At 44.9% G+C, this 22638-nt stretch overlaps 1 protein-coding gene and 1 pseudogene across 2 annotated transcripts in view; one reads left to right on the forward strand and one right to left on the reverse strand.

The window, feature by feature from the left end:
• Positions 1-22638, forward strand: part of LOC147619616 (transmembrane E3 ubiquitin-protein ligase FLY1-like) — a 78407-nt gene that overhangs the window by 40051 nt on the left and 15718 nt on the right. For both annotated transcript variants that reach the window (XM_086773293.1, XM_086773294.1), the window contains exons 8-10: positions 6349-6512; positions 6713-6772; positions 7088-7181. In XM_086773293.1, coding sequence (XP_086629419.1) covers positions 6349-6512; positions 6713-6772; positions 7088-7181 — 318 coding nt within the window. The remainder of the gene's footprint in view (positions 1-6348; positions 6513-6712; positions 6773-7087; positions 7182-22638) is intronic.
• LOC147619618 (uncharacterized) lies at positions 15125-22546 on the reverse strand (annotated as a pseudogene).

Genomic DNA, 22638 nt, shown 5'->3' on the forward strand with positions numbered 1-22638 from the left:
GTGGGAATCCTTCACAAAGGGCTCTATGAACATGTAGGCTAGTAGGGGCACCAGGGTATCATCGGCATGCGAGATGTACTTGGCAGTGAGTCCCTCATGATCCTGGGCTCGCCCATTACGTAGTCTACGAATGGCCTTGAGGACCATGTGCTTTGTGAAGAAGGTGGAGGTGGTGGGGCGGGGATCTGGTGGTGGGGGTAGGGGTGGCGGATGGGGGATATGAGAGAGGGAGCGTGCATAGGAGTGCCATGTGTTTGGGCAGGTAGGTGTGTGTGGGGGGTGGGGCGCCTGATGTTCTATGAGTTTTCTCGAGGCCTCTTTGCAGTTCGGCACTAAGAAACGTCGGTATAACTCATCCTCTTTTCGAGCGTAGAACTCCGGTGAGCCGTTGAGAAATCTGTTGCGCTTGGCTCTTCGTGATTTGCCCAATCCGTACCTCATGCGTAAAACAGCAACGTGTGGCTCGGCATTCGTCATCATACCAACACTTATGGGGCATGGAACCGTAAGGTGGCTTGGCGGTAGATCGCTGCGTGCAGATGAAAGAAGTGGTGGCGGATGTGTGGAGTATGGTGGTGAGCTGTGATGTGCGGGTGGGTAGAGAGAGAGAGAGAGAGAGAGAGAGAGAGAGAGAGAGAGAGAGAGAGAGAGAGAGAGAGAGATTTATTAACGTCTTCCAAAAGACCAAACTCGGCCTATGAGACAAATCAGTGTACCTGTGTGGGGTATCCTCTGTCATCCCAACAAAATGAAAAAGTACTGAACTAAAAAAAAGCTGAATCTGGGTGTGCAATAAGTACAATGAGTGGGGGGGAGGGGATGGAGCTCTACTACTAGGAGAATGCAAAACTATATGCATGGAGTATACAATCATGATATGCAACCTAGCTAGCTCCATGCTGTACCATACTGGGGGTATAAAATGGTATACATCAATGAAGGGGGTGTCCATAGCTCCCTAAAGAACATGCTTGGGTGTGCTCTGAAGTGAGACAATCGCTCCGCACCCTCTCTGTGAAATTGAGCTCTAATCTCTGTTATCTCTCTCTCTGGTATAGGTGTCCGAAAGCCAGGTGTCCTCTGTCTCTTGTGGGCTCTGAGTGTCTCTGCTCTTCGGAGAGTAATTCCCTGCAGTGTAGGGGCTGGGAGTGGGATGGATCTCTGAAAAAATGTAGTAATCTGTGTCTTTCGTCCCCCCTCTGGAGCTGTCTGAGCCTGTAATGATGTCTCTCTGTGACGTTGTATGGCCATTCACTTCTCCATAAACTCGGAGAAGATCATGCATGCCAAATACTTTAGAATTGAACAGACAATCAGAACAAGTACTAGGGCGAGAAAGTACAGTAATTGACGTACCTGTCAAAGACAACTGGTTAGCTGCCTTTGGCTTGGGTCCTGCGTTTGACTTGGTACCCTTTTTCTTCGGGCACTCATTACGCATGTGTCCTTTTTCTTCACAGATAAAACAACGTCCTTCCTTCTTGAGCTTCAAAGCCCTAAGGAGTCGTTTTTTCTTCGCTGGTGTCGAACTTGTATTCTTCGAAGGTTGGTCCGAAGACTTTCCTTCAGTCGTGTTAGCCATAGGTGCGGAGAACTTTCTTTTATGCTTGTTCCCCTGCTCGGTAACGGGTTTTGACTTGGAAGAGACCATCGTATCATCATAGATACGAGCTGAATGAATGGCCTCGTCCAATGTTTTACATTTGTTATTTTTAACCTGTAATCGGTACGAGTCGGGTAAACCAGCTACGAAAAACCCCAAAAGAGTAGTGGGATCCATATTTGTAGCTTTCATCTGCAAGTCACGAAACTTCTGGAGGTAGACCTCATAAGTGAGGTGCTGCGAGGTCATGGTCAAAGCTGAAAACCGGGCAACAACATCGTAGTCATCCTCTTTCTTGAGGAATTTCTTCTTGAAAATATCTTCAAATTGTGCCCAAGTCGTTGGCTTAGGATTCAGTTCCTTCCACCAAAGCAAAGCTTTGCCGGACAGGAAACTTGCTGCTAACTGTATCTTCTTTCCATCATCATATGGATGAAACTGAAAGTGAACTTGCCACTTATGTAGCCAAGTGTCCACGATCTCCTTGGTTCGCTGCTTTTGCTCGCCCCCGAACGGTTCCGGAGTAATATTGGGGCCTAAAGCAGAAGCCAAGGTATCCATACCCGAGAAAGTAGAGAGGGTAGTGGTCAATAGAGCAATGGAGTTCTGCAAAGCCTGCATCTGGGCTGCGATTTGTGCCTGACGTTCCGACGAAGAAGCTTCGAGAGCTACTTTGAACTCTTGGAAATCTGATTTTGACACAAACTCGTCAAAAAGATCGGCATCAGTGCCTTCCGTAGCCGGCAAGCCTTCGCGTTCCACGAGGGGCTCCAACTCTGATTCTTGGGTCGACATCGTGAAGAGGGTACGTGGAGAGAAAAATCGATCTTTGCACAATGAAAGTGCGAGCGAACTCGAGAGCTTGAGAGCTTGAAAACTTGAGTACTTGAGAATTAGAGATATGTGTGGCAAGAAGCCCACGTGAGGGGGTTTATAAAGGTTTCCCAAAAGCCAAAAAATCTCGAAAAGCTATGCTTAGCTTTTGCTTTAGCTTTTGTGTTTTTTTTTGTGAATATATATATATATATATATATATAAATATATATATTTTAATATATATATATATATGGATATATATATATTCTCTTGACTTAAAAAATAAATAAAAACCTTGGAAACCTTAGAAAAGGGAGGACTTTTAAACCTTTAAAAAAAAAAAAATTTAAACTCTCCTAAAAAAACAAAAACGAAAGCACTAAAAAAAAACGTAATGCTTTACTTGCGTTTTTTTTTTTCGCTTCCCTCCTGGATTAGCCTGACGGTGGTGAGCTGACGTCGCCATGCTGCCGGCTTTTTCCTTTCCGACGCCTCCACGCCTGCGTCGGCTGCTGACTAGTCGCCATCCTGCGCCTGCCGTCGGCTGCTGCTGACTAGTCGCCATCCTGCTGTGCGTGGCCTGGGCGCCGGCTGTGCGTGGCCTGGCCTGGCCGGTGCGCTAGGCTGCGTAGGCCTGGCCGGCCTGGGGTGGCTGCGCAAGCCGCCTGGCTTGGCAAGCTTGGTCGCCCAACTGCCCTACAGGTCCAGTCCGCCAAGTGATGCACCTGCCCGCCTGCAACTTGCCTGCGTGCTGCCACGTCTACAAAACCCCGCCAGCTCTTCTCTCGCTCTCTCTCTCATGCGCTCAACGAAAGCAACGTGCTTTTTCTCTCTCTTTTTTTTTTTCAATTTCTCTCCCTGCAGGTCATGCGACTGCACACAAGGCCTCTTCTTTGCAAAGCAATCAACCCTATTAAAACTACCATCTCCCATCATCAACATGGGTTTCTTTGATGAAGAAAAAACACATACAAATTCTGAAAACTGCAGTATGCACAGAAAAAACAGCAAGTTTTTTAACACATACCATACCTCGACCTCATCTTCTCTACCTACCGACTCGCTCGTTCACGAGGTATGCTCTGATACCACTGTCAAATCCCCACGGATCCCCTCGTGATCGATCTTGGTTCGAAACTCGAATCCTGCAAACAAACGAACAACAAACAAGCAAGGGTGTGCAGGCCTGACTCACCTCCCAACCATGACAGCCGTGGGCAAGCCCACAGACTTGGCTGTCCCCACCGAGCCACGAGCTGAGCTAACTAGGTTGACGTACCGACCAATCTCCTCCTTGTGACGTCCCATACCGCCACGAAGCTGCCCTCGCGGGCCTTGAGACTGCTGCCGGCCTCGGCTGCATAAAGCAGGTGCACGTCTGCACTAGATCCAGGCTCCAAGACCATAGAGCTCTCACAAACTCGCGAGACTCTCTATATCCAATAACTAACCTTGGCCACCCTTTTATAGGCTCTTGGCCGGTCATCGGGCGTCCACACTTGGCCGGCCGCCCGTCCATACTTGGGTGCCCGCCCGTTAGTATTTCCCTAACTCAGCTCGTCAATCAGCCTGCCTAGTTCCAAGCTTCCCCAAGCCTCGAAACTAGTCTTGCATGCGTATAGCACACGGTAGATACCCACTGTGCACATGACAGCAGGCTATCTCTATATCTCCGCAGCTCAAGCAAGAACAATCCCAAACACCTCTGGTCCTGGTACCCCATGACTCTGGAAAGTGGTCCAAAACCCTCTCTGAATATATATATATATATATATATATATATATATATATATATATATATATATATATATATATATATATATATATATATATATAGAGAGAGAGAGAGAGAGAGAGAGAGAGAGAGATATTAACGCCTTGCAAAAGATGCAACGGGTCTATGAGACAAAAGGTGTACAATATGTCTATAGAAAAAAAAAAAGACAACATAACAAAAAAGCTAACACTAATCGCTTGGTAAATGTGGATATGTTTGATCATCATCGTCATCCTCATCATGGAGGATCACCATCTTCATCATCGTGGATAAAAGTGGGTGTAGAGGATACGGGTGCGTGTGTGGAGAGGGAGCTATCCATTGATGTGTGGTAGGGTCCATAAAGGATGTCCAGCATTGGCGGAGGGGGTGAGGAGGGCCCCTTAGATCTGCAGCGCCGAGGAGAAGTTGGGATGAGGTAACAGCTATAGATGCTCGGTGGCGGGCGAGGGTCCGTCAATTTGGGGCTGGTGAGTGTGGGGTGCTCGAGGTCCAAGAGAGTGAGGCCGTTTGGCTCTTCGGAGTGTGGTGGCACGAGGCAGGGTAACTCTAGTTGATGGGCGAGATGGTGGGCCTCTTGTCACTACTGTGGTGGCCTTATCCGTCTGAGTGTCCTCCTTTTGTGGGCGGGAAAAATTGGTGATTGTAGATTGAGATGGGTGTGGACACCGAGGATCTTTGAACAGTAACTCTCTATGTCATCAGATCTTCAACAAGAAGAGTCCAAGACAACGCTGATCTGGATACTCCATAACCCGAGCCACCATAGGTGCGGTTTGTTGCATATCAATCTGGTTAGCATCAAAATCTGTGGATGCTTTATGCGCTGCCAATCTGCCGCTGATTAGTGGGATGCCCAGAACAGGGATGCATACATCGTCGCCGGAGTCACTGGTGTATGAAAGAGCCAGCCCCTTGTCCTGGGATTTTGGAAGTGTGTCTGGTGGCACTGTCCCTCTAAGAGGGCTAGTGCAGCGTATCCCCTAGGCAATCTGTCCTATGATGCTTGTCTCATGGAGGAACGTCTGCCGGAGCTCGTGAAATTGACCCCCAAGTAGACATATGAGTTTGTTACCTCCACCTGGCTGCCCATGTGGGTGATCTCTGTATGTTTCCTCACACTAGGGGAAGTATAGAAGACCATGACCTTGGTCTTGCCAAGGTTATATAGTCGCTCTTTTGAGTCTGCAATAAGCACTATAATATCAGCATGTAAGAGAATAGACACAAGTATGCCTGCTAGGGATGCCCCTCCACCTCCCGCTCTGTCAATAAAGTCTGAGATCTCATCAACGTAGAGCCTGAAGAGGGTGGGGGAGAGCGGGCAGCCCTGTTTCACCCTAGTAATACTAGATATCTCCCTCCCAACCACCTACTCATATAAAGCAATAATGCTGCAAATGCTTTGTTCAATGGTGGGGCGCGTTTAAGGGAGGGGATGTCATGCCTCATGTGCCATGGCCCATGACTATTGAGGCCGCTAAATTGAGAGACCATTGCGAACCTTGAGCTGATTGTTAAGAGATCAGTGACGATTAGGGTTTGAACAGGGTTTGTAGGTGCATGCCAATGACAGATTAACCAACCAGTGCCCAGATGCAGTGTGTTGCAGGCTGGGAACCAAAAGGCAGCAAGAAGCTGGTGCTGTTTATTTCTAGACACTGTTGGCCATTGTTGGAAGTGCGGGACATTGCGTTTGGGGAAAAGCAGGAACAAGGCTAGACTAGTCAGGATTGGGCAGGCTGTGGGCAGCCCTGAGGATGTGAAAGCTGACAGCGATCAAGTTTCAGCTGTTCCTAATGATAGATAGTGTGGTACACTTTTTGCAGCTGAAAGGCTAGACGAGCCCATGAGTTCAAAAAAAGGAAAACAAAATGTGATTAAAAAATGAAGAATGCAATCTTCCTACTGAGCAAGATCATTAGTTCCAAGTATGAGCAGGGATGCACTGACTTGTGTTGATAGCAAGCTCTATCTTTGCGTTGGTTTGCTTGTCTTTTGGTCGTTATCATGTATTTTTTTTTTTGCACTTGCTCTTTTTTTAACTGAAACTATCTCTTATTGGTTGTCTTGTTCTCTTTACATGTTCAATTTCCTATCTACATTCTACAGTCACATTGAGTTTTGACAAAAGGTGATAGTGATAATGCAGATGGTGATCGTGATCATCAGGCTTATCAAATGCAAGGATTGGTGGAAAGTGCTACAATCGAGAATGATGATGCCTGCTTTTCATCTGTAGTTTTAAATGCAACGTCCATAAATGTAGAACTTTACTATAACAAAGCTGTGAATTACACCTTGATGGTGACATTTGTATCCTTCTTTATGGGCTGCATTTTAGACAAAAAAGAGACAATTTCAATTTTGACTTGCTAATATATATATATATATATATATATATATATATATATATATATTGTTGCATGGCATATTAAAAAGAAAAAGTCTTTTCAGCATTGTATGTATCATGTATGGTTTGAATGGAAAGTTTTCCTTTACAAATTTTCTTGTAGATTTCCTTCTTGCAGGTTTTGTGCTTAATCAAACAAATGGATCACAGCAACACACAATCCGTACAACCTCTCTCTCTCTCTCTCTCTCTCTCTCTACCAAGGTGTGGTAGATTGGTTAGCTCATGGAGTTGTTATTCAACACGTCTTGTGTTCGAATCTCACTCCCGTCGGATAGATCATATTTGGTCTCTTGGGATTGTTCCTACGACGTTAAAAGAGCTTCTTCTTCTTCTTCTTCTCTCTCATGTTTGTAGGTTTTAATGTAATAGTTGGGTCTCTGTGTTATGCGTGATCTTCTATGTTTTTTTTCAATTGCTAGTATTTTAGACAAATTTCTACTTGTCATTTAGCTTGTTGTTGCCTGTTTTACCCTAGGGAGCTGCCAAAGTTTCTCTTCTGATGATTGGACAGCAAGCCATCATGGATGCATACTTATGCCTTCTGCATTTGACGGCGGGCATTCTTGTAGGTGAGCTATGAGGATCATTGGAGCATTTGTCTCTTTTGAAATGAGGATTTGATTAATGCTAATTGAGTGTTTGTGTGGATAAAGTTTGAAAATTAACGAATATTATTCTGATGTGGTGTGAATCAAATGTTGGCCATAGATAACTCAGCACGCCCAGTTATATTTAAAGGCCTAATTCAAAAAGTACTAGTAATGCTGCAAACATGACACTAAACTGATGGGGCTACTTGTGCTGGACCCTGTGCAAGACTTGCAGATCCTAGGCAATTGTGTTCTAGTAGAGATGCTATCCTGACCAGTGTTTCACACACTGAGCAGAACCAAGGTGTGAACGGGGATTTCTCCACAAAAGAAAGCTGAAGCATTTACCCCTCCTTTTTGCCTCTTTAATAGAGTTTACTAGTCTAATATGAGCCCCATGCTTTTCCTTTAAGCCAAAAATAGGTGGGCTGGCCCAAAATATCAACTTTATGCTTTTCCTAGCTTGATGCCCAAGTTTCATGAAGGCGCCTCCTTTTGTCCACATAAGCATGCCCAAAATAATAATAAGTCCAGCCCGGGTTTAATGATGTGTGAACACACTGACTTATAGACCTTATAAGTCACTTTAAATGATAAAAATCCCATGCTGCTTATGCTCAGAAGCGATCTTTTAGGCCAAACTTTGCCGCATGCGCTAGCACCAATCTGGCCGACTATAGCTGCTCTCTCTCTCTCCTACTCCAGCGCTGGCAGCTGTTGGTATTTCTTCTTCATGAGCCGCCTTCTGGTGGCGACACTTTTGGGGCTGTTTTGGAGGAATATGAGACAGTTTTGAGAGCTCTTATGGGGCTGATTTGGAGCTCCGTTTTGGGGTTGTTTTGGTGTGGAGTTCGGGGCTGTTTCTGGCTCCGTACCGGGCTGTTTTATGGACTGTTTATGAGTTGATTCATGGGACTGTTTTGAGATAGTTTTTGGATGGCTTTTTGGTGCTGTTTTTATCTTGGCACTGGAGAGAGATCTAGGCAAGAGATTTGCTGTATGCTTTGTGGAAAATCCACTGCTTTATGCACCCACACCTTGGTTTATTGTTGTAAAAGCTTCTCTCTCAATAAAGAAGTTCCTATGGGGGGCTGGCCGTTCCGGCTGAGTGCAGTGTTATTATATTGTTTATGATTCTTCCGCTGCGCTCTCATGCTCTGGTATTTGAAGTGTATGTCTATCGCTCTGGGTCCCCGATTTCGGTGACATCAAGTTCCTCCTTGGACTTGTTGAAGACGACAGTGTCATCTGAAGACACAAAATATCCCAAATATGGCTGAAATTTATGGGAATCCAAAAGATGTCCAAAATGCGGTCTTTTGAATTGTCCATTTCAATCCAAATTCACAGGTGATGATAGTCAATATTTAGCTCTAGCTTACTAAATCACTTTGCATCTATGAGCTGATCCAACAAGTCGTCAATGCGTGAAAGAGGAAATCGTTCTTGGTGGTAAGCTTGTTGAGCATATGATAATCAACTCACTGGTGTGCACTCCCGTCCTTCTTCTTGACCAAGAGGACCAGAGCTCCAAGGCAAGGAGCTAAGATAGATGAATTTTTTGACCAATATCTCCTCTAGCTACTGGATGGTAGCAACTCATCTGGTAACTGGGAGCTGAAAACGTGACTATACTGGTCGTAAATATGCTTCTAATCCTCCTCAATTCTGTCCAGCTCATCGGATACTATATTCTGGACATACATCATGCATGCCCATCCACCATTGCACATCACTTGCTTAACCTAGGGAGCGGAAGCACACGTGATAGGTTTTGTGAGTGATTGCAACCTTCCAAACGACCTCCAACTGGCGGTAAGAAGCATCTTGGAATGTCAACCCATGTTTATTTTAGTAGACTACCCCCTTCTGAACAAACAACCAAGGGTGGCCAAGAGTAAAATCCACCTAGTCTAAAGGTGCCACTTTGAATGTTCGACGACCAAGAAACTCCCCAAAAGACAAAGGGATCTCCTCCAATGACTCGGAGACTTGGTATTGGTTTGATTTCTTACGCTTGGCTCTCAAAGTCATCGCCAAAACCACGCCATTGGTGTCCACCACTTTAGGCAGCTTCAACTGCCCAACCAACGTACCTTGATGATGTCTCTCCGAGACTCATTCATTAAGGAAATGGACACTGGATGCCCATGAATTGATTCTCGGTACATTACCGTATCATGCCAACCTAAAACAAGAGAGATCCTATCAGATCCGGTCAAGTGAGGAGCAACTATGGTACTTGTGGGAGGGGAAAGGGGGAGGGGTGAGAAGAATGTAGGGAAGAGGTTGAGCTTGAGGTTCTTGCAAGCAAACTTCTTCACACAAACACTCTCTCTCTCTCTCTCTCTCTCACACACACACACACACACACACACACACACACACACACACACGAGTAGAGAAGCTTCTTACTTCTTTTTAACCACAACATAAAGATAAGAGTACATACTATAAGGCAAAGTTCTCTACGACTAAAACATACAAAGTCCATAGTGTGAACCCGACTATATGAGTTGGTGCTATAACTATGCCATAACTCTAGTAAACCAATGGGCTGTCACAATCTTTAAACCACCGGTGGCATATCAACCGTAAGCTCACCAACCATGCGAGTGGTGTAAGTGTGGAGCTGTCATTGAGGTGTATCATCCTTATCCACACTAGTTGAGCTAGATATCTCAACACTCCCCCTCGATCTCAACTCCATACCATGCAATCCAATTAAACTTCTAAATTTGTGAAGCTTCTCTGTACCTACTAGTGCTTTTGTGAAGATGTCAGTCACTTGATGATTCTCCGTGCTGACAAACAAAATCCACATTACATGCTAGAACCTTCACCCTCGCAAAATGATGATGCATCTCAATGTGCTTTATTGATATACTGGGTTACTAGCCAATTGTATGCTGTTCATGTTGTCACTATAAATGTTAATTGCCCTATCCCATGGGCTCGCAAGTAGCTTTGCAACCAAGCTATGTCACGTCGCCATAGTAGCGCCCCTTTACTTAGCTTGTTTACTCGACAAAGCAACCATCGTCTGCTTCTTGCTGCTCTAGCTAACAACACCACTCCCAAAAGTGAACATAAAGCCACTAGTAGATCTCCTATCTGACACACTACTAGCCCAATTTGTATCTGTGTACCTGTAACTCGCGGCGGGTGTCCGAGGGACTAGGGTCTTTAACACACTTGTTGATACCATCAATGTATATTAAAACATTTAAACATGGCCACAACCTTAACACATATCCATCATCACTTTGCATAAAACATAAAAGCTGGACAAAACATCCACAAATGCTGAAAATCGAGCTTGCACGTGTGACACCGTATAGAGGCTGGAATGGGCCGACCTCCCTCTTGGAATATTTTATCACCCAAGGAGAATAATATCATGAACAAGCTTTGAGGGCCTTACTCTCCCCACGGGAGATGCCGGATTATCCATATACAAATGCCGTAACACAGCCCAACACAAAGCAACTGAGTTGGAACATAGGCTGTAGAAATGCCGAGCCAACAACATAATCCATATACCTCCGTGTGGGTAGTGATTCTTCCCCAAGAACCATGGGTCTTCATGCAATAGAGCTGGTACAGCAAGTACAACTCTCCATTCAGCCGGTACAGTAGGTACAATGGCTGGTATAGTAGGTACAGTGGTTGGTACAGCAGGTACAGTGGCTGGTACAGCCGGTACGGTGGCTGGTACAGTAGGTACATCAAGTACAAATGCTGGTACAGCATGTAGAGTGACTAGCACAGCAGGTATATTGGCTGGTACAACAAGTGCAGAAGCTGGTACAGTCGGTACAATGGGTGGTACAACCGGTTCAATGGCTGGTAGAGCAGGTACAAGGGCTAGTACAACAAGTACAAATGCTGGAAATCATAATAAATGATTTGATACCCTTGCCTTCAGTATTTCTTCGCGATGGAAACCTCCAAAACAGTCCCCAACAGCCGGTATTCTTCATGGGCAGCCTTCAAGAGAGAGAAAGAGAGTAGCCATCATTAGGGTAGCATGTAACGGTGGTAGAGGCTAGTGTGCAGCAAGAGAGCCTCTCTTAATGAAGAGAGAGGGCTCCAATTTATAGATTTGGGCCTCCCATGAGCTAAAATGGCAAGAGAAGGCTACAATGACAAGTAGAGAGCCACACAATAGCTGAAGTGAGAAGTGTGAGGCCACTTGTCTCACTTTGATCCACTTTCTAACAAGTGTCAGGTCACTTCTCACTTTGGTCCACTTTCTTGCCACATGTCCCAATCTAAGAGATGGGTCCTTCCATAAACTTTATCTCTAAAAATATCCCAACCGGTAGACATTCTGTCATAGGCACTTTGCCAACTCTTGGTATCTGCTCAATTCGAGATGTAATGACGCGAACAGAATTTCCATCGGAGTCGGGCCAAAAATAGCAACTCTCCTAAATTTTAGGAGTGTGGTCCTTTGTATTCTAGGATAATCTCCCATTCCCAAAGCTTGTACTTTCCAAATATTTAGACATCCTTGAGTCCACCAGACTCCTTTCATACTGGGAAATGTCCAGGCTGGCGACATCCTTCCCAGTTTCTAAAAAGTTGTCCGTAACTTTAAGCTTCAAGCCACATATTCAAGATATAATCATGTCCCATCAAGTGGGCAAGACGAGACAGTCTCAAAATTCCAATATAACTGAAGAATCCATGTCCCAAAGAAATAGGTGAGACTAAATAAGTCTCCATAATACTAATATCAAAATCATGTCCCAAGATAAATGGGCGAGAGAAAAATAGTCCCATAACTCCAGATATCATAATCATGTCCCAAGTAAATGGGCGAGACAAAATAAGTCTCCTACCAACAAGGCATCGGTCCACATGACCCTTGGCATAGACATAAGTCCTGTGCCAACCAGGCGTCATGTCCACTTTACCACTTGCACTCTGTGTTGGTACTCTGACCACACACCTTGGATGAGAGGTGGGCTCAAGTAACAAGATAAAACAATCACTCGCAGGCATAGATAACCTGGGGTTCCATAAGCATTTCTGCTACACATAGTTTATAGGCATTTCGGCCACCAATAGTTTGTAGGCATTTCGGCCACCAACTCACACTACCCTCTCAAAAGTGCCGATGTTCCCTTCCATTTGCTCTTTATTGTTCCACCCGGTCATGATAGAAACAATCTTCAAGAGAGCATGCAGGACAAGAGAACACTACACACGGTATGTTGTGTCGACACTACCCTCTGAAGTGCCCATGTTCCCTTCCATCTGCTCTCTATTGTTCCACCCACACATGGTAGAAACAATCTTCAAGAGAGCACGTAGAACAAGAGAACACTACACAGGGTATGTGAACCATGAGTTTCATAAGTCCAATGCATCCCAAATAAAGGGAGCCAAAAAGAATAATCCATAAACCTGAGGATAGATCCAAATTCCTAAAAAAGAAGTCCAAGAATCCATAGACGTGTATACCATAATCCTTGTATACCATAACTCTTACTACATACTCCGTGCTAACCACACACCTTGGAGTAGAGGTGGACTTTATCCATAAAAGCATCATATCCATGAGATATCCAAAGATTTCTTCTCTATAAACTCGGACAGATTCGTCCATAGAAATTGCTTGTGAAGCCCAATATCTATATAAATCTCGTCCAAGAAAGAAATCTCCATAGATATAATCCATTCCAATAAAGGGAGCCATGAAAAGAATTCATCCCATTAGAGGGAGCCATAAACAATGTTTCCCTAAAACCATCTCAAGGCAAACAACACCACCTTTCTCCTTGCATGGCTATACAAGGGTTAGTGAACATCAAAAACACTTCATAGTAAATAGCAAAGCACCAACTTTGCAAACTCAAAGTATACATAGCTTTTCTTTGCCAAGTTGATCATGAAGCCAAAAGAAATATCTCGTCACTATATCCTTAAGATATCCTGAGATATATCTCCTGTAAGCTTGATAATATAATCCACAATATCCATATGGAAAGAGTGCTAAACGTGTGCTCATAAAGCCAACTCCATACTTCCAAGATAAATTCTGTGAATTCATAAATCCTTACACCAACAAGCTGTCTACTGCTCATGCTCTTGCTTCATAAGCTATGAAGCGGCTGGCCATGCTTAACAGCAATGATGGTAAGTGTGGTCCCCACTTGAGATCTTTTCTCTTCCTTATTGATAAAAGGAAGTCTATGCTCTGATACCAATGTAACTCGCGGCGGGTGCCCGGGGGACTAGGGCCTTTGACACACTTGTTGATACCATCAATGCATATTAAAACATTTAAACATGGCCATAACCTTAACACATATCCATCATCACTTTGCATAAAAGATAAAAGCTGGACAAAACATCCACAAATGCTGAAAATGGAGCTTGCACGTGTGACACCGCATAGAGGCCGGAATGGGCTGACACCCCCCCCCCCCCTTGGAGTATTTTATTACCCAAGGAGAATAATATCATGTACAAGCTTTGAGGGCCTTACTCTCCCCACGGGAGATGCCGGATTATCCATATACAAATGCCATAACACAGCCCAACACAAGGCAACTGAGCCAGAACATAGGCTGTAGAAATGCCGAGCCAACAACATAATCCATATACCTCCGTGTGGGTATTGATTCCTCCCCAAAAGCCACGGGTCTTCATGCAATAGAGCTGGTACAGCAAGTACAACTCTCCATTCAGCCGGTACAGTAGGTACAATGGCTGTACAGTCGATACAGTGGTTGGTATAGCAGGTACAGTGGTTGGTACAGTCGGTGGTTGGTACAATAGGTACAACAAGTACAAATGCTGGTACAGCATGTACAATGACTAGTACAGCAAGTACAGTGGCTAGTACAGCAAGTACATAAGCTGGTACAGTTGGTACAATGGGTGGTACAGCCAGTTCAATGGTTGGTACAGCAGGTGCAAGGGCTAGTGCAACAAGTACAAATGCTGGAAATCATAATAAATGATTAGATACCCTTGCCTTCAATATTTCTTCGCGATGGAAACCTCCAAAACAGTCCCCAACAGCCGGTATTCTTCATGGGCAGCCTTCAAGAGAGAGAGAGAGAGAGAGAGTAGCCATCATTAGGGCAGCCTGTAACGGTGGTAGAGGCTAGTGTGTAGCAAGAGAGCCTCTCTTAATGAAGAGAGAGGGCTCCAATTTATAGATTTGGGCCTCCCATGAGCTAAAATGGCAAGAGAAGGCTAAAATGAAGAGGAGAGCCACACAATAGCTGAAGTGAGAAGTGTGAGGCCACTTGTCTCACTTTGATCCACTTTCTAACAAGTGTCAGGTCACTTGTCTCACTTTGGTCCACTTTCTTGCCACATGTCCCAATCTAAGAGATGGGTCCTTCCATAAACTCTCTCTCTAAAAATATCCCAACTGGTAGACATTCTGTCATAGGCACTTTGCCAACTCTTGGTATCGGCTCAATTCGAGATGTAATGACGCAAACAGAATTTCCATGGGAGTCGGGCCAAAAATAGCAACTCTCCTAAATTTTAGGAGTGCGGTCCTTTGTATTTTAGGATAATCCCCCATTCCCAAAGCTTGTACTTTCCAAATATTTAGACATCCTTGAGTCCACCAGACCCCTTTCATACTGGGAAATGTCCAGACTGGTGACAGTACCCATGTACCTATACTTGTATCCCAACTTCATAGGGAAGTCTATAATGTACTGTGGACTTTATGTACATGAGTGTCCTCCTAGCCGCATCTTTGCTTTGTTTTCCATGGCTTTGACTATATGTTTTTGAGAACAATGCATGCACCCTTGAGTTTGAAAACTTTTCTTTGCCTTTCCCTCCTGCCTCTTCTTGAAAACATAGGTTAGAACTTAGAACCATATGATTGTTCATCAATGAGTGCACCAAACATAGAAGCAAATTGCTCAAACGATGGTAGCTTATTGCAGAATTGTGAGTTGATCAAATAATGATCCCATCAATGCTAGATGTGTTGCCATGTCTTCATCCTCTTTCATTTGTGTATCAAAGAGCTTCTTTTTACTGAGAATTTTGTTGGAATCATTCTTACTCTTATGCTTGTTACCAAGAGCTTGCCACACTTCTTGTGACGTTTTGAAACGCGCCACATGCTTTAGTTGAGTATCTTCAATGTCGAGAAAGATTAATGTTTGAGCTTTGTTGTCTTTTCTTACTAAATCTGGTTCATCTTTGTCGGGGTCTTCTTTTTGGATCTTGGACTTGACCACTTTGAGTAAATCCCGCTCATCAAGAATGGCTTCCATGCATGGAAATTCATCCTGTTTATCTTCTCCATGAGAATGGATGAGCCTGGAGTTGATGGAGATGAAGCCGTGGGGATTTTTACATGAAACTAATCAACTCTTGCATGTGAACAGCCTCTTGGAGATTAAAAGGTGAATTTTTAACCTTAGAAAATTAAGTTTTTTGTTTAAATTAAACCTTTTTTTTCTCTGCAAGTCGGTGATCTGCTTGGCAACTCTTCTACTTCATGGGCTACTCTGCTTGACGAGTAGCAGTGGATTGGTGCTTCAACGCTCGCTTGCTTGCTTTTGCCTTGTTTTCAGCTAACTGCACTTCGTTGCAAAGGATGGTGCACCGATGCTGCTGCTTTATGGCTCATAGGCGTGAGGTTTTGGCTTTCTCAGCTGATGGCTGGGCTGCCTTTTACGCGCGTCAACAGAGAGGTTGGACGTCTCTATGCCTTCTATTAAACATGGCCTACAAACACCATCTACAGAGGTTCAAAAACTAATGCATTTATCCTTGCTACCTACCCCTATGCTGCACATACACAGATTGCTTACCCAGGATCACAGGAGGAGAGCGCCTTGCTCTGATACCAAAATGTTGGCTTAAATGGGTGGCCTCTCTCTCTCCTTCTCTCTCTCACATGGTGATGCGCAAGTAGACAAAGAAGCAAAAGACGTTTATTGCATATTATTTGAGAATGCCCCAATTACATTGTTTTGTGCACGACTACAAGATAAAGGTGGAGGCAGTTATCACCTTTCATGTGAACATCCCATGACCTTTCACATCACCCTACATGTGCATCTCATCATATCACTTATCAACCATGTAAATGACCTTATTACATTTGATCATAAACCTCAAAGTTTGTCATTACACATTTATCACACACTACTTTTAACAATCACTATCACTGGGCAGGTGACACATGTTGCTCTATTTTGTATGTGAGGAGTAGCCATTGTTGTGTTTGAGTATTCAAGCACCCACGACCAGTCCCTAGTTTAGACACTGTATATTGGCCATGTGTGGCCGGATGGTTAGGAGAAAGCTTATGCAGACTTGGCACCATGACAGGTAGGATGCATGTTATTGCGAGCTGATTGTCTGCACTTTGGGTGGAAAGATATCTTCTTGGCAAACCTTGTGCTTGGGCTATGGTAGTGGCACCATGTAGACAACCTCATATTACTACATTTTTTCAGAGATCCACCCCACTCCCAGCCCCTACACAGCAGGGAATTACTCTCCAGAGAGCAGAGACACTCAGAGCCCGCAAGAGACAGAGGACACCTGGCTTTCGGACACCACGGCTATACCAGAGAGAGATGACAGAGATCAGAGCTCAGTTTCACAGAGAGGGTGCGGAGCAATTGTCTCGCTTCAGAGCAGACCCAGGCATGTTCTTTAGGGAGCTGGACACCCCCTTCATTGATGTATACCATTTTAAACTCCCAGTATGGTACAGGATGGAGCTAGCTAGGTTGCATATCATGATTGTGTACTCCATGCATATAGCTTTGCATTCTCCTAGTAGTAGAGCTCCACCCCTCCCCCACTCATTGTACTTATTGCACACCCAGATTCAGCTTTTTAGTTCAGTACTTTTTCATTTGTTGGGATGACAGAGGATAGCCCACACAGGTACATTGATCTGTCTCATAGGCCGAGTTCGGTCATTTGGAAGACGTTAATAAAATCTTTCTTTCTTTCTCTCGATCGGTCTTGGTGAAGATAGAGGTTGAGGCAAGGATGATGGCTGCTTTGGTCACACGCATGCGAGCCTAAGGAGTACATAGCTTACCTTTCTTCCAGTCAGAGGGCTGTTCGGGGGTTCTTCTCCCGGTTCCCTGTGAAAGGAGGAATTTGCAGCCCAAGAGGGCAGAAACAGGAGCAACAATTGAATGTTTCAGGAAGGGTTCACGGACTGTTTCAGGGCTGTGTTTTTGGCTACGTGCATGCGAAAATTGACCGTGTTTATAGGGCCTCATGGATATACTATCTTGGCTGATTAGAGGTGAATACCACTGTGGTGTTTTGGGGCACAGGGCTATGTGAAACCTCTATGCTAAGAGGTCCAGAGGACTGGCAGTTTGGGCAAGCATATGTATAAGCCATGAATGGCCATGATGTATGTAGTTAAACTCTTCCATTGAATTTGAATAAAGAAATACCGAAAGGGGCACCAAGCTTTGGGGCCAGCAGGTGTCATCGTTCTTTTTGTGTAGGAGCACTCTAACTCCCTTTTATCTGTCTTATTTGCTAGATTACAACTGTGTTTGGGTGATTGCAAGTCTACCGCACTTTGGTTTACACCAGAGGCGTGTTTTACCAAAACTGGTGCTTTTTCTTGAGCCAACTGCATAATTCTTGTTCCCATGCTTTCATCAACCTGTCCATGTGTTCGGGCATGTGTTTCATCATGTGAAATAGAGCTAGGTGGGCAAAATAGTTACTGATGCCCACTATCCCCGACCCTCTTTGGACTTTATATAGATGAGATCTCAGACTTTATTGACAAAATCGGAGGCGGAGGAGCCTTACTAGGAGGTATTTTTGTTTCCATCCTTTTATATGCTGATGATATTGTACTCATTGCAGATTCTGAGGAAGGGATAGGAAGCACATGGATACTTTACCGAATTTTTGTACATAGAGGGGGCTCTCAAGCAACCTTACGAAAATCAAGGTTATGGTATTACACACCTCCTACCCTGTTGTAGGTGGTACATAGACCACTTACATGGGTAGCAGGGTTGAGGTGGGCTTTCCTTATTGCGGATCATGGAGTACCCAAATCAGAGGTGCCTTAGACTCTTCCTATTGGAGCTCAGCCGACACTGAGAGTCACTACTCAGAGATCCTTGCCCCCAACAACCCTCCTCTCAGCTTACCATCACCAGTTTTTTCCAACCTAGAGGGGTGGATAGGGAGGCACCAGAGCCCATGTAACTTGGTTGACATAATGCTAATCACTATACTTAAATACACCAAGATTTAATGGACAACATGCTTAATATGAGAAGTAATTTACTGAATTGACAAGAGATGCACAATGAGCCGGAACAGCCGGCTCCTCCCTCAAATAAAGTATATTGATCTTGGAAGACAAGTACATAGTGTCATTGGCATTTCTGACTAGATTTCCATACCAATGCATATGAATACAATATTTCAAACAATATGGTTGTCGGTGTAGACTTGCAACTCATACTACCCTCTCAAGTGCCCATGTTCCCTACCATCTGCTCTCTATTGTTCCACCAACACATGGTAGCAACAATCTGCAAGAGAGCATGTAAGACAAGAGAACACTACACAAGGTATGTGATCATGGAGTCCGGTTCCTCCCTCTTGCTACTTGCTACTTGCTTCCATAATTAAGCATCAAAGCTTACCAATTGCAAGTAGAGTGGATGACAGCAAAAGTCTTTGCGATGGAAGCGTTTGGAATGTTGAAATCTTCAATTTGTTACAATCTTTCACGACAAAATTCTTCAAGAGGATGAAGGGAATCCTGGGAAAGCTTCCGCTATGGTTCAACTTGAGAAAGGAAGGTTGAAATTAGGGTTTTCAGCAAAAAGACCAGAAATTACAGCAAAAATAAGAGCTATTTTTTTGAATTTCAGTTCATCGGGAATGTGTGGGAGAGTGAATACCACCTGAAACACTCTTGGAAGCTTGGAAAACACACTAGCAAGCTTGGCTATGGAGTTGGGAAGGAGAAAAGTGCAGAAATTACAGCCACATAGGTCTCATGAAGGGGGCGCCTACTTCTAATGAGAGAGGGAAGAGAGATATGGTGAGTTGTCCACTCTAGGTGTCAAGTAGAGAGAACAAGTGCCTTGTGGTGCAAGCTAGAACAGACACATGGCTCGTTGCTCCCTTTGTACAAAGGGGATAAGGTTTGGGCGGTGGGCATTGGGTTTAGTCCACCTCGGGACATCAGTGTGTGAACACAGGGCTGGTCATAACTTATAAGTGAGTTTTCGTCGCCCAAAATTTAATGAAGTGTGTACACACTCACTTATAAATTAGTGCTAATTCCGAAGGCTAGGTTTATGACCAATACTTACCACCTGTCACATGCCACATAACCATGTCAACAAAGAGCTAGACGCACGGTTCACGGGCAGGCATCCCCTTACCCGGAACTGCACATTGGTCAGGCAAGCATGAAAACAACATGCAATTTCAATTGCAAGCAAGCACATAAAGATGCTATGCAATGCAGCATTGCTATGGACAATCCCCGTTCATGAGGCTATACCAAAAATAGACGTGCTCCAAGCAAGTATACGAGGTACTAGATCCAATGGAACACCGATCCTTTAGGCATTTCTGGACATGTACACATAGGCACAAGTCCTAGTGGAAAGCCAAGTCCACAGTATCACATGAGTGGCATCAATCCCTGGCATATGCAACTGCCATGGACGCCAGTCCAATGTACATACATGATGAGAAAACACGGGTGGACCAATTGGGTGGCCAAATGGTGACAACCCATCACAACCGATATGGGAGCCTATACCACTGTCCCCCCTCGTAGCCCATGGAGTCACTCCAGATCAAGCATGCACACTCTAGAGAGCTAGACGCCCTCGTCCCGTCGAATCCCGACCACCCCCAACTCGTCAGTCTCACTTATTGTACCCTATACCTGGCATAATGGATCTACATTTTTCATATTGTATAATCTTAGAGCTTGAGATCTTAGCTTTAGTTTTAGTTTATTGTTGCTTTTTCTTATTTCATCCACATGACCAGATTTCATGGACACTATGTACACATAATTTTGGTCTCATAGACCCTTTGGGTCTTTTGAAGACTTTGAATATATCTCTCTTTCTTTCTCTCTCTGCAAACACATCCACTATAGCTCTGGTTGTTTAGTAAACCCTAACCCCTAGGCCTACAAAATGGTCAAAGCCAGATAAGTGTGATCAGTCCCAATAGGTGGTGGTGGAATGGTGAAACACACCCATAAGATCAAGAGACTGGATCATGTATTCCATAGTACTCGATACCCCTGCATATTGAAAGCAAGTGAGGCTGTCCGATGCAAGCCAGCGTGACATCCCATCATAAGTAAATAGCTCATGCATGGCTCCCAGATCCAAAAAGTATCTGCCATGTGTAGCAGATCTTGCATGTTTGGATGAGTGCTGTAGCCCCATCTGTTGTTGGTGGTCTATCTTTGAAAGCATGACAGAATCTGCATAAAAATCATACATGTGCACCTGCAGCCCAGCTGTCGATGAATTGAAGTCACGCAGCAGGAGGATTTTTCCAGAGAGAAAGAAAGAAAGAAGAAAGAAAGCTGTATTAACGTCTACTAGAGGCCGAACTCGACCTATGAGACAAATCAATGTACAACCGTCAATGTCTTCTGGATGTCCAGAAAAAAAGGGACAAAATGAACATGAAATAAACTATGAAAGTACTGAGCTAGTGGGGGGGTGTGATGGATGGAGCACTACTAGTAGAGGCTCACTATGCAACCTATATGCGCAGGGTATACAAGAATGCAATGCAGATCTGTCTAGCTCCAACCAGTACCATAATGGGGGTGTAATATGTGATACATAGGCGATGCAAGGCAAAAATACCTCGGAGCATGATCTCCGGGTGTGAGTGTAAGTGAGCTAGCCACTCCTGGATATGGTGTTGATGTCGAGCCCGTGTCTCTGTGATCTCCCTCTGATGTAGTCTGGGAGTCTGGTAGCCTGGTGCTCTAGGTCTCCCTGTCTGGCTCGGAGGTCCGCAGCATGCTGGAGTGTAACCCCCTCCTCTGTCAGGATAGGCACTGGGATAGATCTCTGGAAGAAATCAGTGAGCTGGAGCTGTCGCCCACCTCTCCCTGTGGTATGAGTCCATAGTAGTGTCTCTCTGTGGCGCTGTGTCTAGCAAGAACTGGCCAAATCTGCGCTGGTCTGTGGACTCCATGATCTAGGGATGTCCACTGAAGATGGTGGTGTATCTCTGTATCTCCCTCTAATGACACTATATGTTGTGCATCTGCATACATAATGTTCCTCACTCTCAACCTCCTCCTGGCATAGTTTGCATATCCTCTCTGATTTGGGGATTTGTGCTTCCCTACCTGCCTCAATCTCAAGCTGGTGTGATGACACTCTGAGCTGGCCAATCACCACTCGCGCACTGTGAGGCATGTACACATCCATGTATCCAGGTCTCTGTATGAATCCATCCGCTGAGATACGCATAAACTGATCTTTGTAGTATAGCATCTTCGGCGGTAGAGGCTGACTGGTTGTAATCCAAGTCTCTTGAGTGTATCGCTGCCATAAATCCTAGCGAAGGACTCTGTTCCTCTCACAGTGAGAGAGCTGGATGTGTGGTGCATGTATATCATACTGGAAAGGTGGCACGTGATCTATGTCAAGACCATGCTGAGTGAGCCATTGTATCATCTGTGAATACCATGATCTCCTATCTCCACTCTCTGCGAGCTGCCTAGACGCCTCCAAAGCTCTATATGAGAGTTGATTTGATGGCATATCTTTGATACTCTGTATGAAGCAGATCATCTCGAAGAGGGCCTGTACTAGCATAGAAGGTGCAGCAAACTCCGTTCGGACAATGTCATCTGGGACGGAGGGTTTGCTGCGGATCATCCGTGAGAGCATGAGAATCTGAGGCCTCTCAATCTGAGACCATGTGGAGGTGGCGAGCCCAGGTGCCCATACTGTTGCACCATACATCAAAGCAGGGGTGACTAGTGTGTCAAACAACCACCCCTTCGTGCGGGGCTCCTGGAAGTGTGCCTGGTGACACTGTCTCTCTAGCATGGCCAGAGCTGCATACCCTCGTGTAAGTCTATCGCTGGCTGCTTGTGCCATAGTAAATCTTCCTGGCAGAGTCGTAAATGTAATCCCTAGGTACACATATGAGTCTACCACCTCTACCTGTCCTCCTGCTAGTGTGAAGATGGCCTGTCGTCGAACCGGCCCTGAGGTGTGGAAAATCATGGCCTTGGTTTTCCCAAGGTTCACTGTAAGCCCCCTCTGTGTGCAGAAGTCATCGAGTGCATGGAGATGGTGGTGTAGTCCCATCCGCGACTCTGTGACCAGAATAATATCATCTGCATATAGCATAATGTGGACCGTGGTACCTGAGATGTCTACCCCGTCCCCACCACCGTGACCAATGAAGT

The sequence above is a fragment of the Cibotium barometz genome, chromosome 33, assembly GCF_041138505.1.
Source record: "Cibotium barometz isolate CiBa-2024 chromosome 33, ASM4113850v1, whole genome shotgun sequence".
NCBI lineage: Eukaryota > Viridiplantae > Streptophyta > Polypodiopsida > Cyatheales > Cibotiaceae > Cibotium > Cibotium barometz.